This window comes from Eulemur rufifrons, chromosome 1 (assembly GCF_041146395.1).
Source record: "Eulemur rufifrons isolate Redbay chromosome 1, OSU_ERuf_1, whole genome shotgun sequence".
NCBI lineage: Eukaryota > Metazoa > Chordata > Mammalia > Primates > Lemuridae > Eulemur > Eulemur rufifrons.
This window is the reverse complement of record NC_090983.1, coordinates 63,153,748-63,169,206: the sequence shown is the minus strand read 5'-3', so window position 1 is coordinate 63,169,206 and position 15,459 is coordinate 63,153,748. Positions and strand designations below refer to the sequence as shown.

The 15,459-nt window shown below is 36.3% G+C and overlaps 1 protein-coding gene across 4 annotated transcripts in view; it reads right to left on the bottom strand.

Annotated features, from left to right (window-relative positions):
- Nucleotides 1–15,459, bottom strand: part of DPP4 (dipeptidyl peptidase 4) — an 81,476-nt gene that overhangs the window by 14,076 nt on the left and 51,941 nt on the right. For 3 of the 4 annotated variants that reach the window (XM_069472046.1, XM_069472052.1, XM_069472057.1), the window contains exons 13-22: nucleotides 14,441–14,548; nucleotides 14,097–14,164; nucleotides 13,076–13,129; nucleotides 12,589–12,710; nucleotides 10,950–10,997; nucleotides 10,612–10,710; nucleotides 8,262–8,331; nucleotides 5,593–5,787; nucleotides 3,084–3,138; nucleotides 2,391–2,490 (exon numbers count right to left, since the gene is read on the bottom strand). In XM_069472046.1, the coding sequence (XP_069328147.1) occupies nucleotides 2,391–2,490; nucleotides 3,084–3,138; nucleotides 5,593–5,787; nucleotides 8,262–8,331; nucleotides 10,612–10,710; nucleotides 10,950–10,997; nucleotides 12,589–12,710; nucleotides 13,076–13,129; nucleotides 14,097–14,164; nucleotides 14,441–14,548 (919 nt within the window). The remainder of the gene's footprint in view (nucleotides 1–2,390; nucleotides 2,491–3,083; nucleotides 3,139–5,592; nucleotides 5,788–8,261; nucleotides 8,332–10,611; nucleotides 10,711–10,949; nucleotides 10,998–12,588; nucleotides 12,711–13,075; nucleotides 13,130–14,096; nucleotides 14,165–14,440; nucleotides 14,549–15,459) is intronic. The other variant, XM_069472062.1, reaches the window with a different exon arrangement.

Below are 15,459 nucleotides of genomic sequence, written 5' to 3'. Positions count from 1 at the left end.
GAGGTAAAGAGTCTTTATGTTATCATATGACCTTCTCAAAGAATTTTAGTTAGGAAGTCACCTAATGCCTCAATTGTCCATATGTTTTTGGTCCTGACAGAGGTATATGCCCTAGTCTATAGATAATCCATTTCCTTTCGGAAACCCTTACCAATGTTCAATGACTAGTTGTTTACTTAGTCATATTTTATTTTTTTGGCAGGTCGGGATTCATTATAACGAAAAGAAAGAATTCAGTTATCATTTATTTTCTGTATGTCCCCATATTGGCTCAGCTACTCCATCATAATGCAAGTTAAACATTTGTTTTCTCTCACTTTGTGGAGAGGCTTCAATTTTTGTGTTATAACAGTTGAGCATTGTGAAACAGATTACATTAATATCAGTCTGTTGAAATGACATAAGCTCTTTTATCTATAAATATGGTGGAAAAAAACAGGTTGCATAATTGGTTTGGTTATTTTAGATAGTTAAACATATTTTTGCCCAATTAAAAAAATTAAATCATACATTGTATATGTATGCTCTAGAATATCAGTGAGAAAATTTATTGTGGCCAAATTCCAATATAACTTAAGAATTCTGACATAACTGTTTTGAAAGTTGTCCCCTTATGTGACCAGATTACAGTAAATAAATATAAGAATATTATATTGCCATTATGCTATATAGGGTAATGGCTTGAATTTCACTGTAATTGTACAGGTGTTTTAATATTGATTTCATTAATTCTGTAAATGGATATATTATCTAAATTCAACATTATAATTTTTTTTAATGACTAGTGTAAAAAATTAAAAACTACACTGAGCAGTGTTGTTCCACATGTATTCTTCATGCTATTTCTATGAAAATCAAAATATTTTCCTCCAAAATGAGTTAACAGTGATACTTTATTATTTTGATTAAAACCAGTACAGACAATATGTAATTTTATATATTTAGAGGATACTAATATAAAAATGTAATATTTAAAGAATACTTTAAAATATAAGATCTTCATAATATGATCATATCTTTTTAAACTTTAACATTTAAATATTAACAACTGAGGTGGTACATTTGATGGGGGGAAAACGGCCTTTAAAAGCAAAGTAAATTTTTCCCCAAATAGCTTCAGACTTCAATTCTGCTTGTCTTAGAACACCATGCCCCTTTCTTATTTATGCTAACCAGGTTTACGTGAGTAAGAAGATCTAAAATTTTAAAAATAACATTTAAAAAAATTACGCATAACTACACAATGCAATTGTAAACTTTTAGAAATATGCCTTGAAATACCATTATGTGCTCCTTTTATCCTATCTTTGAGTGAAATTGTTCAAATTTGTACACACATAAGAACTCTAGAAAACTCCTATGTATTAGGTTGATCTATATATATTTAATGAAGTTCTCTTCTTATCATTACATATTTTTATATTTTTTAAACTCACAATGATTGTTTTTATTATTTTATCGACCACCAGAGGTCTCCAAAAACAAGCCATCCAACAGAACAATTAATATCAAACAGAAACATATTGTGTGAAAACAAATCCACTGTATGTAGAACAAATGATAACTATGCCCTCTGATTTTTTTTTTTAACAGATAGCAATGAATTTTTTACATTGGCTTCTCTTGATTGGGAGAGACTTTTAAAGAGGGCTTTCCACAGGATTGGTACTACCGCACATCAGGATATAAAATATTTAATGAGCTTATGCATCATCAGTGATTCTATCCTTATACTACACAGAGGATTTGAGACGGGTCAGAAGAGGTGCAGGAAAGCCATTCATCTCCTCCCCACATCTGACTCTTCCCTCCTGCCTAGTCTTCCCCTGCTCACTCCCTCCCCCACAGGAATTATAGCCTTAGAGGTGTATGATGCCTTATAGGAATAATATTTTCTCAACGATGAAGAGCATATTCTGGCTCTTAGTAGCTTTCACCTACTAAGAGTGAGGGAAAAAAAAAAAAACCAGCCTGGAAATTCCACTGTCCCTACTCTCTTCCCACCCAAATCCCTACTTATATTTGACATGGAACTAAAGGGAAAGAGATACCCACTGCTTTTATTCTGCTAATACGGGAAGCCCCCAAATCAGAGTAAAGGCAAGGAAGAATTTATCTGCAGAAATGTAGCATTGGGGCTGTTTTGAAATTTGGAAAACAGAATTTGTTGATAAGAAACTAAACCTGTGATAAAATATAACACCACTCAGCCTTGCACAATAGCAGAATAAATGAGATCGTCTTATTATAGGTATCCAAAAAGAACCTCTAAGATGAATCAGCCTATTATTCACTGTAGAAACGCTGAAACTCAGAAAGGAATGGCTCTGTTACTAGCATTTTTAAGGTCAACACTCTGTATTTCCTCATACCTGACAGCAATTACATACCATAGTATTCCCACCGGGACACAGGCGCCACGGCTATTCCACACTTGAACACGCCACTTCCCGATCCCAGGACCATTGAGGTTACGTACCCTCCATATGACTAAGGAATGGAAACAGTTATTTTTATGGAGGTAAAAGAATAAGGACATATGGTAAGCGAGTCGCAGTTTCCACATTTCTCACATCTTTATATACTGTGCCTCTTTAGAGATAGAAAGCATGGTATAGGAGGCTTAAATTGGCCTTAATTGGACAGTATCTGAAGACTACACTTTCAGAGGCCTGATCCCTTTTCTTGGTAAAATGTAAGGGGAAAAGCGTGGAAAATTTATTGACCTTGGTGACTGGGTAGCACTGATTAAAGAAAAAAACAATAAACACAAAATCTTTACTGACTGACTCATAAAAACAAGTCTCCCTCCCTCCCTCCCCTCCCTCTCCTCCTCGGTCCCTCCCTCCCTCTTTCCTTCCTCCACTCTTGCTCTCCCTTCCTCAGGAACTTGCCTCATCATAATAAACAAAGGTGTTTAAAGCCTGGCTCAGTGGAGACTCTAGAGGGTTATCTCCCAGAGATCTAAGTCTCGATAGACGTGACTTTCCTCCAAATATTTACATACAAAACATAAATTAACCTGCTCAGGGTTATATTCACTAAGGAGTGCATACAGACTCATCAGTCAAACAACTACTCACCCAGCCCCAGATTGCAATTCGTTCGTTGTCCACAAATCCCATATTTGAAAATTGTCTAAAACACATAGAAGTTCACAAATCAGGATTGCCCTGTGTATAGAAAGCTAAGACACTGCACAAATATGAAAGCTGGCCATTTATTCTCTATTTCATTCTATCAGAAACTAAGATGAGTTACTGCCAGCAGTCAAATAAACACCTGAGATAAATATCTATCATTTTAACTTAAGATCCAGATGAACAAGGTTTACTTTTGTTGGAGTCCATAAAAATTGTGTGTGTGTGTATGATTCACAGAAAACAAATGCTGGCAGTTTTTTTTTTTTCACAGCTTTATATAAAAATTTGCAGCCCAGATGCACTTTTCTTTACATAATTGAATTTAAATCTCTCCAGATGTTTTTCAGTTTGAGATAGTCTGCCCCTGCAATGGGGAGAGATAAGGGCCTGAAGAATATCTGAACAGGGCTTAGAGATGTCTCTGGGCCCCCTACCTGAGAACTTAAACACCATTCTCTAAATAAATCCCTTCTTATGCTGGGTGTTGATTAGTTAGCTCAGCACCATTAAATAGAAAGCAATTTTTCCTTGACGGATTAAGAAGTCTTTTTCTAACTAAGCTGTGTTCAGAATTGGAATCCAGGTAAAGAAATGAGAAAAATGTTTTATGCACCTATTTCTTAATCGTAGCCTTACATCAAAAGGAAATTTTTTTTACTTAAAAAAATCTAGCACATGAGACTTTTTGTGGGGGCTTAGGTGGCGCTTGTATTGACCTGTATGTGACTCTGAGAGTCTTTGTGTTTTCAATTGTTGATATATGTCCTAGGCTGCCCTAAGTTAAACAGTATTAGAAAAAATGAAAAATAGTTTTCAACTCATTATCTTCTCCATGTAAACTTTTTAAAATTGAAGAATGCACACATACAGAACTGTGCTTCCAATTATTAATGTACAATGATAAACTTTTACAAAGTGTACATATCCTTGAAACCACAACCTGTGCATACTATCACAAGCCTCTAGGCCGTTTTCCTCTTTGCAAAAGGACAAAATAAAATGTTTTTAATTATTTGATTCCACAAAAATATCGAGTGAATTTGTGCCTGGTTTTGATCTTCATATAAATTGGACCATGTAAGATGTACACTTTTGTGTCTAGTTTCTTTCATTCAACGGTGTGTTTGTAAGATTCATCCATGTTGCGCATAGTTCTTTTTAGTTTTGAAATTGTGTTCCATTGTATAGCTACAGTACATCTCATTACTTTTTAAATCAGGTTTGTATATTGTGGGTACTCAATTCTGTAATTTGGGGGGTTTCTTTGGTCAGATATGAGAGGCCTTAGAAACTATGCCCTCTCTCACGGAGGACCAGTCTGGATAGAGAAAAATTTATTTTTAAAATACCAAATCCTCACTCTTAAACAAATTTATCCTCTGTCTAATCTAAATCTCTATTTTTAATTGTTAGCTAATCACTAACTTTGGTACAAGAGAATTTCATCCACCCAGGGATAATTAACAAATTGTCTCCTTTTTAGTTATCACTTTTTTTTTTCTTGCATTTTTTCCATCTATTTAATAATTCATGGATCTTTCTGCATTTTCTCATCTATGGTTTCACAACATTATTTTAAACCACCCCACCATCCCCACTATCATGGTTCTCCAGACACCCCTGCAGTTGGTTACAGAAACTCAAAGTTAACATTTCCCATTTACCACTTGAAATTAATTAAAGTTAAGCTTCAGAGTGAAACTGGATGCCAACCCTGATTCACCTTGGCAAGTTACCTAACCTAAGAGCCTACATTTCCATGCCTGAAATAGGGGTAGGAACACCCACCTCCCAGGGCTTCAGTGACAATGCCTGCAGGTAAAACACTTCCCACAGTATGTGCACATTACGGGGTAACCATTATTCATGATTAAAAATCTCTCTTAAGCCAGATCACGTCTATTTATACTCCCGTAAGTGGAGAGCACAAGAATGAGATGTGATTCCATACTTAACGAAGCCCTTGTAAGTGTGACAATTTTCCCAAAATAGGAGAGTCGCCCCCATCCAGACTGTAGGAGCCACTCCAAGGACCTCATAGTTGTCACCCCTACAAAGTAAATGTACGCTAAACTCCCTGGCTTATCCCTGACTGTAAAGGATGGGCTTGCTTGTTTGGTCAGATATTTACTCAGTTTGTCCACATTTTTGATGAATTTCAAGTCTCTGTTCTTAGAAGGTTGTAACACATATGCCAACTTTCTTTCTAGAGTCACATACAGAGAGGCATGTAGGAAATGCTTTTTTTTTTTTTGAACTTTATATAAATCTATAATGTCATATATTTTTATCTAAACATAATATCTTCACTAAAAACCTACCACAAAAATGTGAGATTACAAATTCATCCCAGGACACTTTAAATTCTTTTTTATACTTTACAATTTGAAAATATAAATTGAGGGGGGAAAAATCAGATAACCTTTGAATTCATCTTCCAGTCACTCACCTGGCTGCTTCGATTTGATCTTCAACTTCAAATGTTCCCAGTCTTCTGTTGATTGCGTGCATGATCTTGTCTCCTTGGTAACCACTTCCTCTGCCGTCAAAGCTAGCTACTATGATGTTTTCTGTGCTTGCAAGGTAAGTGGCCCAGTTGAGTCTGAAGATAGCATCTGCTTTTTGACTACAGGGGCCTGCATATCTATGAAAAATCCCAAATTGTTAGCTTTCACGGTTTTCTTGAATCAAATGAAGAGACGAGTGCTTGCATTTCTCTTCCCTGGGGATAAGAAGTGTGCATCCTTCCCGATCATGAGCCTGAAATTGTGCCAGCCCCTGGGGTGTACAGAATGAGTCCTCTAAAACTTAGCACCTCGACTGTAATGGCTGGGTGTTTCCTTCAAAGATGTGCATCAGTTTTATCTTTGAAGATTGCTAACAAATATACATTTCACAGGCCAACATTTTTACAGTATCATATTATTTTGGAAATCTAAGAAATAATTTCTCTAATAGTTGGGATAGGAGCATTGTGTTATGAAAAAATGATGACATTAAATGCAGCTTTGAATACATCTTTCCATGTCAGCTTACAAATGCTCCTAGAGTACAAGTTTATTTCCTAGGTTGTAACTTTTTTAAGGACTTCGCTGCATCATATGCTTTGCATTTCTCATAGTACCTAGTACAGAGTTGCTCACACTAAGATTCCATAAATCACTGTGGAATGGACCAAAGTACAAATGAACACTATTATTTAAAACTTCAAAGATGAAAGAAATAGATTGTATTGGAAAACAGGTATGTTGTTTGGCATTCTACTTACTATTAATAACAAGTTTAATGGCCTTGTATCTGCAATCTTCACAGTTTACAATCTACCCTACACATAGCTATGTGTGCAATCTCCATTAAGCCCTTTCATTTCTGTTTGTTATTAAAGAAAAGTACCTTATAGCTCATTGCATTTCATTTAATTATGTTATCTGTGCACCATCCACAGGACTTTTGGGCACAGACTTTCTCTAATAACTGTTCCCTCCCCACCCCATCTCTCTGACTCATTTGCTCACTGCACCCCCCATAGGACTGGACAAGTCTTGATTGAATGCCTTTGCTAATGTTTTCCTCCCTCTTCTTAGGGCAGTCAAAAGAACTTTAATTTTAAAGAAAATATTGTATTATTTTAATTTAATTAAATATGGCAATATTCTAACTTTAAACAGAAGAATGAGTTCATGCATTTTTGGGGGCACGTAAACATTTTTTAACAACATGTGAAATGCCTTGGGCCTCTCAACGATATTTAATCTGGTAGATTTAAAGCTTGCCTTAATATTAGGTATGTATGAAGTTACCTAACTCCAAGATTAAACAAGATTTTTTAAAAATATAAAACAAAGATTTAGACATCAAAAAAGAAGAAAAATAACTAAACAAAAACAGGTGCTTAATTTACCTTTTTTTTTTTTTTTTTACCTTTCCTAATGAAGGGTGGGGGTGGAACCTAATCATTACTTAGTGGGAACTCAAAGAAGATAAAAATATCATTTTTTTCTAACGGATGCTTTTTTAGTACTAGAGCTAAAACCTAAAACAAATTAGTGTTGCAAATGAATTTGACTTTATTAAGTCAAAATTAGTCTTAATGAAATAAAATAGCACATCTGGAAGTTTAAAATACCTATCTTTTCCTTTCTTTGTGCTTTTATGCTTTGTTTTTATGGAACTTTGAATATAATGGAACAAAGTTGTGTCTGACACTAATGTCTGTGTCCATTCCGCCCCCAACCTTTTTTTTTTTTTTTTGCCAGTAACAACGGAAAAATTACGTTCCTAAGCTTCAGTTTCTCTTCCCTATAATGGGCCAATAGAAGTTACCACACGGGTTTGCTGTGTGAATAAAATAAGGCAAATTATGCTAAGCACCTGGCCCATGGCAGGCACCCAGCGCATTTGTTAGTTTGTTTTTAATAAAGGAAATGATGCAAGCTAGGACAGGAAGAGTATGACATTGTAGCATTATGGATGAGACCAGGGCAATTGTAGAAGGATTGAAGTATAGAGCATTCCTAATAATTGTCAGGAATATTTCACAAAGCTTCATGTTTAGAGTTCACATGAGTTCGCATCCACTGTTCAAAGACTTGTGGTTTCAGAACTTTCTCTAAGACTTGAAGAAGTTTGGATCGTAATGAACACTCTCCTCTATCACTTCTCTTCACCAAAAAGGGGAACAGAAAATACCACACAGGCAGCAAAATTTCAGGAACTAAAGGAAGAGAAACTGAGGCAGCCAGTGGGAGCTGGAGGTAGGGAACTATGAAGACTGTTAATACCCATCTCTTGCTTGTTAAAATGTCCAGGAGTAAGGATGAAAATGTGGACTTGAGAATTCTTTTGGAATTCCCTTGGAGTTCAGAGAAACAAAAAACAAAACAAAACAAAAAAAAAACATATACTATTATGACAGAAGAGGAGTATCAACCTTCTCTATTAAGATGTGAGAAAACACAGACTGGGGTTTATGATTACAGAATGGAAGGAGGAAATAGTAGATAGCAATTCAGAAAGAAAGAAAGGATGCATTTTGGCCGTATTTTTCAATAAGCTGCAATGGGCAAAAAATATATGACTCCAACACTTCAAAATTGCTCCCTCATCTTGAATACTTACACTTCCAACAGCAGAGGATATTTCTTAGATTGATCGAAATGCGGAGGCAAGATCATCTGATACCAAAATTCTAAACAAACAGAAAGATTAATTAGTAAGTGAAGAACAATTATTAGTGCAAGATTTTGTTCTTTATCTCTGTCAGTGATGAGTCATGTCTAGAATTTAACATTATGTTAAATGAGAATAGAAAAAGAAAGTGATCTGCTTGCATTCAGCATATTTTTAAAATACAAATACATCCTCTTTCAGGTTGAAATACTAGTTAATGTTAGAACAATAAAGTTGTTTCTAATGTATCTATTAAATACATTGGTGCCTCATAAAATAAAAGTGCATCTTAGGATTTCTAATGTTTTGTTTTTAAGATTCTGTTCTTTGGCATCTGATCTACTTATCTAGTTTGTTTATGGCTTATGTTCTAAGTTTTCCTCCAAAATGTTTTCCTCTTCTTGAATTTCCTTGAAGCTGTTTAGGATTTTTAGTTGGCCCCAACTCTATTTTAAAATTCTGATTTAATAACATTTTTGTAATTCTTATCGCCATCCCAGACCGCAGAGCTGAGTTCCCATTTTCAGCTCTGTGTTTCACAGAAGGAAATCGGGTTTACATGGAGCAAACTGTTGTGCACATTCTGTATGATCTTCCACGGGTCTGTTTGATTCTCTGCGCTTGATTTAACATCAGTTCAATAAAATTCGTCTCTAAATAATGAGTCAGTTCTCTTTGCTTCTAAATTAAAGATGAGTTATACTAATAAATCTTAAAAAAAGAAAGTTTCCCCACATTTTAATAAAATTATTTCTAGTTCCAGTAGATTTAAACTGTAGGCAAAAGAAAAAAAAAATTCCTTATCTCTAGAGCTATTTCTTCCTAACATTTATCTTCCTTTTTTTTTTTATTTGTTACAATTATTTTACTTAAAGAGAAAAGAAAGATTTAGGAGTAAAATATATAGATAGATTTCTCTTCAATTTGTATTTTGTTGATTATTGTTATGCCTTCTGATTAAATGTGCTTGTTTAAACAAAAATTTGTCTCTATTATAATTTGAATAGAATGTCAAAATATCAGGTGACCATGATGTTTTTAATGAACGTGCCAAACCCACCACTTGATCTCTGCTTTGTTTGACTTAGCACTAGTTGATCAGAAGGCATTTTAGTTGCACTGTTTTGAAGATGCACACTCTTTTCTTTGGGGTTTCTTTTACTCCCATAGTCCTGCCTTCCCTGCTCCCTCCTCCCTGACTCCCTTCATGCCCTTCTTTCTGCAGTTTGAATGGTTATAACCAATGGGACTCCCTATCAAGTTATCCATCTTATCATGGGGCTTCCCTGACCCTAAAACCTTCAGAGCTCCCCACTGTTTACCAACTGAAATAGATGTCACATCTCAGTATTCAACGGCCTCTGCACCAGGCTTTCAACATTAGCTCTGGAAAACTTTAAGCTCTTGCCACTCAAGAGGCTCCAGGGCCAGCAGCACTGGCACCACCTAGAAGCTTACTGCATCCTTGGAATCCAGGACCCACCCTGACCTGCTAGGTCAGAATGTGCATGTTAACGAGGTCCCAGGTGACTCACATTCGAAATCCGTTTGAGTGACACTGCTCTAAGCTGTTCTTCAGAAGTACCTTACTCTTTCCAGTGCTCTTCCTGACATTTAAAATTAGATGCATTGAATATTTTCTATTCTCCTAAATTAAAAAAAATATCTAAAATAAATAAATCCTAATGGGTTCCTCCCTCCCCTATAAGCTGTTACCCCTTAGTGGAAAAAAAAAAATAAAAGCAAAGAAAGAAAGAAATAAGATTTTTTAGTTGAAGAAACTCATTGTTCTTAGTGGTCTCTGAATATAATCTGTGATCAGGCTGCCAGACCCGGGACTAGACTAACTATGGGAGGAGAGGAGGGAGGAGGGTTAGGAAAAATTCAAGATTTCTCTCCAGAGCCCGACACTAATTTATTGTCAACACTAATTTTTTTATACAATCATCTCAGATAATTTTGATCTCTTTGGCTTAAAGATAAAATATATTAGGATATAATTAAGTTAAATGCACAATTAGTACTTACTAGTAAAATGCCAGAGTTCCTAATGGGATAAAACTGAACTAGCAATAGCGTATTTTCTCCAAATACCTTTCCTCTTGACAGACTAAATTTTACATAGAAAGGTACTGTATTTTAAGACAAAAGAATGTGACAAAATATTTCATGAAAAATAGCCTACTAAATTAGATTTATATACAATATAAAATGCATATTTTCAGATCAAATGATCACATATGTTATATTTTATTTGTTTTTTCATGACAAGTACTATTCCAGGAGGAATTTAACTTACTTGTTTCATTCAAAATAATAAAGTCCAGTTTTTTGGAGGGCATTTGGACATTCTGCAGCATTTTATCCAAAGCCGAATTGTCTTCCAGGACTCTCAGTTCTAAACAAATGCAGGAGACAGCAGTAATTCATTACAGTGTCATGAATTTGGCTTCTGCAACGCAGTAATGAGCAAACACAAAATTCACTGATGGGACTACACATACTTCAGGTTCTAAGCCTTGTATTCGAGACATTGTCAAGGCACTAAAGCCAAGGAAAATCACACAATGCTATGCACTTGCACTATTCACATGCACCTTCCTAAAAGCAAAGAGAGGGTAAAATATGAGAAAATACCTGTATCATTTGAGCTGTGATGCAGGGTATAGAGGGGCAGACCAGGGCCTGTTAACATAATCAGGGAAAAATATGTTTTAGATGACTATTTAAAAAAAACAGGATATATGTCTTTTCAAAAATATCATTTGTTACCATTTAACTTTGATGGAACACATACTTAATATCATTATGGATAAGAAGCTTAAGAAATGTTAGCTGTTTTCCGGTTTTTTTTTTCCCTTAAAATAATTATAATTTGAATGTAAGAAGTATTACTGGGAAGGCATGGGGCTTGGTAGAATGAAGTGGGAAATGAACCTCTGCCCTGCGAGCTGCCTCGGGCACCTTCTCATCTCTGATCCCAATTTCCTCATCAGGGAGGTGAAGTGCAGCTGTCATCATTCCCCAGCTCTAAACCTGTGATCCCAGATGACCACGGGGTTGCTCAGGCCCTGCGCTCCTGCAGCCCAGCCGGGAGCCCTGGAACCGGCCTCCTGGGAGGGGCGGGTTTCCCCTGCTGCTCCCACTCCGGAGTCCCGGAGCCAGGCGGCACATCTGCAGGGTGCCTGACTTGGATAAGCGATTCCTTTCTGGCACGCGAAAGTGTTTTTCTCACAAGCCCATATCGTCACTATTTATCCCAACTGTGGTAGTCGCAGAGTGGAAGGTAATGTATAGAAAAGCTATTTTGTGAGCAATTTAATTTTGATGCATTTGGATGATAATATTAATTTCTACACTTGATTGGAACCACAGTGCAGGCACTATACAGACCTGGGTTTGAATCCTGGCTTACTTGCTGTGTGACTTACGACAACATATCTATGCTTCCGTTTCCTCACATATAAAATGAAGATAATAATCTCTACTTTATAGAGCTTTCTTAAAGATTAAACAAGATCATGAATATAAAGCTTTTAATGCAGTGCCTAGTATAAAAGCATGTGCCCAAAAAACAATGTCTAAAAGCAGCCATAGTAAAGAACCGTAAAGGAACATAACAATAAAGAAGAAAGATTCAGATAACTGGTTTGAAAACCTTTTTTTTTTTTTTTTTTTTTGCTATTGGCATTTCTTTTTAGAATATCCAGATTCTTTCTCTCATTTTGAGAAGTAACCTAGGGCAGTGTTTCAAAGGGAGGGCTTGGGAGGCAGAGGCCTGTGTTTGAATCCTATTGTGCCTATAACTAGCTGTATGACCTGCATAAGTCACTTTGCCTCTCCCTGCCCAGGGTCCTTCATTCATAATAAATAATAGTGACAGAAGATAGAGCAGTGGCATGTTGGGTGACAGGCACCGGCCACATACATTGTCTCATTTAAAGAGGAAAGTGCATAAAATAATAATTTAAAACCCTGAAATATGTGTGTATTTAAGGAGGAAGTGCTCCCATTACGCATAAGGGTTGTGTGTCTGTGTGTGTGTATGTGCATGCGTGCGCGTGTATGTTCAGTCTAAAGTAAACTATGCAAGTTTTTTGGTTAGGAGGGGAAGAAAAGGTAGTTTAAACTCACCACTTAAATGTGAGCGGAGAGAAGAGAACCGTAGTGATTTCAAGGGGTCCTCAAGTTCAAAAGGAAAGGAAAGAACTGCTTCAAATAGACAGACGTGGGAGGCACAGCGACTACTGCCCCCTCCCAGGCAGCTCAGACTCACCTGAACATCTCAGCTGATAATACTTTGCCTCCTTACTAAATGACACAGAATAGTACTGACACCGTTCTGGATCCAGCTCACAAGTCAGGCATGTCACTTTTGTGTAGTCATTAAGTTGGATTCTGTAAAACCAACAGTGGAAATTAAGTGCTTGATGAAAGGATAAATGAAAGGAAGGAATTGAATAATGCCATCGTCTAGTTTCAAAGATAGCAGAATGCCAAAGCAATCCTCAAAATGCTTTCTTTTAATGTGAACTACAGACATTGCATTAACAATAACCTCAAACCTCCCATTGTTTGGAAATATCACAGGACATCTAATAAAGCCATTCTCTTTTGTTGGCATGCAGATTGATTTATGAAGGAATAAAAGTACTCAAGAACAATTCCAGTTTAAGATTAGTTAGGACAAGGCAAAAAAACAAAGTCCAGAAATTGTTTATCAGCTAAAAAGACTCAAGTCAGCAATGTGACAGAGCTCTTACTTATAAAGATTTCTTCCTCCTGGCATTCCTTTATATTCATTACTAATGTAGTATCTAGAAGGAAAACAAATGAAACATACATTAATTATGATTTCTTGAAAAGTTGGACACATGCCACTGAACTCCAACACGAAGCCCAGTGTGCACACAGTGCGTGGTCTTCTGTCATTGCTCGCTGCCCCTCACTGCCCCCCCAGAAGCCATTTTTCTCCATCATCTCTCTACATAGAAGAGATTTTCTATATATTAATAGAAATCATACATTTTTTTAACAGACTGAAATATATGAAACCAGAGAGTTCTTCCTTAATTAAAGTGACATGTAAAAACTCAAAAGAAGCCTTTTGTAAGAAAAATGTAACTGGACAACTAGCCTGAAATTAAGACCCCATTTATCAATCTCGTTTTCTGTATTTTCTGTCTTATAACATAAGCTACCAGATGGCAGGAGCCCCATCTTCCCGAGAGCGGCAAAGCCACTTCTAAAGAGGGTCTTCAAAAACTACTTCGGGCAGTGGCAAAATTCCTCTGTGGTGAGACCAATAAAGGATCATAAAAGTGCCCAAGATTCTAATGAAAAATAACACTCTCTTTTCCACTAACTCGTTTGTGGCAGTTGACAGCTTCTGCAAAGCTTTCCATTTTCCAAAGAGGAAGGCCGAGACATGGACAGATAAAATTGCCTTTCCAAGCCTTTCAAAAAATCCGTGCCAGCTGAAATGTTACAAAATGCCCGACTGCTAGTTCAGTGTTCCACGACGACGTTCAAGTAAAAGAGGCTTCAGCTCTTGTAATGTAAAGCAGGTAAGAGCAAGAGGTAGAGCTGCTTGGTGGCATGGTATCAAATCTGCTAAGCATATGTGAAAATCATTAAGGCTTCCGTATGTTAAAAAGAAAAAAGTATTGAACACATTCCAAAGAGACTACTCTTCATTTGTAGGAGATTTTTCCCTACTTCTGGGCAAAGAGGGCATGATTATGACAAGCAGGTTTATATCCCATCGATTATTAGGATGCTCACAGATAATCGCTGGTAAGAGCTTCTATCCCGATGACTTCCCAAGCTCCTGTTGTAATAAATGTGCAGTCCTGACGGGGTTTTAAAAAAAGGGATTTATTAGACTTTCCTTCTAATCAAAGTTAAGCAGAAGATTAAATCATTTATATCAGAAATTCAAATAACCTTGGGTTTTCTTGTTGGGACTCCCCAGCCCATTCCACCTTACCACATATACCACTGAGGAATCTGAATTAGTCTGATTGCACACACTGATCCACTTTACCAAATGATTTCCACTTCAAGTTAGTTTCAAAAAAAGGAAAAAAAAAAGGTCAACCTGAAATAAATCATGTAAGAATACTCACGTCTTGTTCTATTTGGAAATAGCAAATGTGTTTGTAACCCTCTTCATTGCTGATGATCTTGTAGAAGCTGTTACCGTCAGAGGTAAAATGAGGTTCTGAAGGCCTGAACTAGAAAATAGTAGATAAAAAAAAGCATTAAAGCACATTAGTCTCATCTCAGTACCAACTTTAGTTTTAGAAAGTCCTCCCCAACACCTATGCTCAAAAATCCATGCTTCAATTTACTTGCTGAATGAAACTAGAAAAGGAAAATTCCTTCTATAAAATGTGCACAAAAAGACCAAGCTCACAGGTAAATTTTGCGAGGAGTAAACAAGAGAATGCGCATAAAGAGGCTTATAGAGAACACTCAATAAATAGAAGTGGTTACTGTTCTTTGGGGCACCTGCTCTCTACGGAGGATAACTATGACGTCTGGCTCTAAGTGCCTGGAAAATAACATTAACCTTTCAGTTTCAATGAGTAAATTTCCTCAATGTCTCCAATGTGCTTTCTTGAAACAGACATTATTTTTGACTGTCTCAGGTTGGAGGTGGTTTGGAATTTGGGGACATTTTTCTTTCCCGTTTTTTTACACATATTTCTTTTTGAAAGTCAGAGTCAGGCAGTATTTAACCATTTCTGGACCAGATACCAGAAGGAATGTCTGTTGTATATTTCATACAGAAACATTTATATAGTTATTTTCATCATAAGCCTTTTCATTGTGTTAAGCATGGTCAATAATTTACAAAAAAAAAAAATTTGTATAGAAATATAGATCCAAATTTCCATTTGTTTACAGTTCAATAAAAGATAACACTCAGAACATAACGCAGTTTAAGTAGAAGAGCGTCTACCCCAGCCTGAAAGGAATATGTTACTTTATGATTTCGATTTCCTAGCTACATTTGAGAGCAGGTAGGAGATGGTCTTTTAAAATTGTTGGTACACTTCGCCCTCGATGTTTCCTCTCTCATCAGCTCCCATTTTGGGAAAGAAGAAAAATGCTTCCCTCTTCTATTTAGTGATTTAAAGCG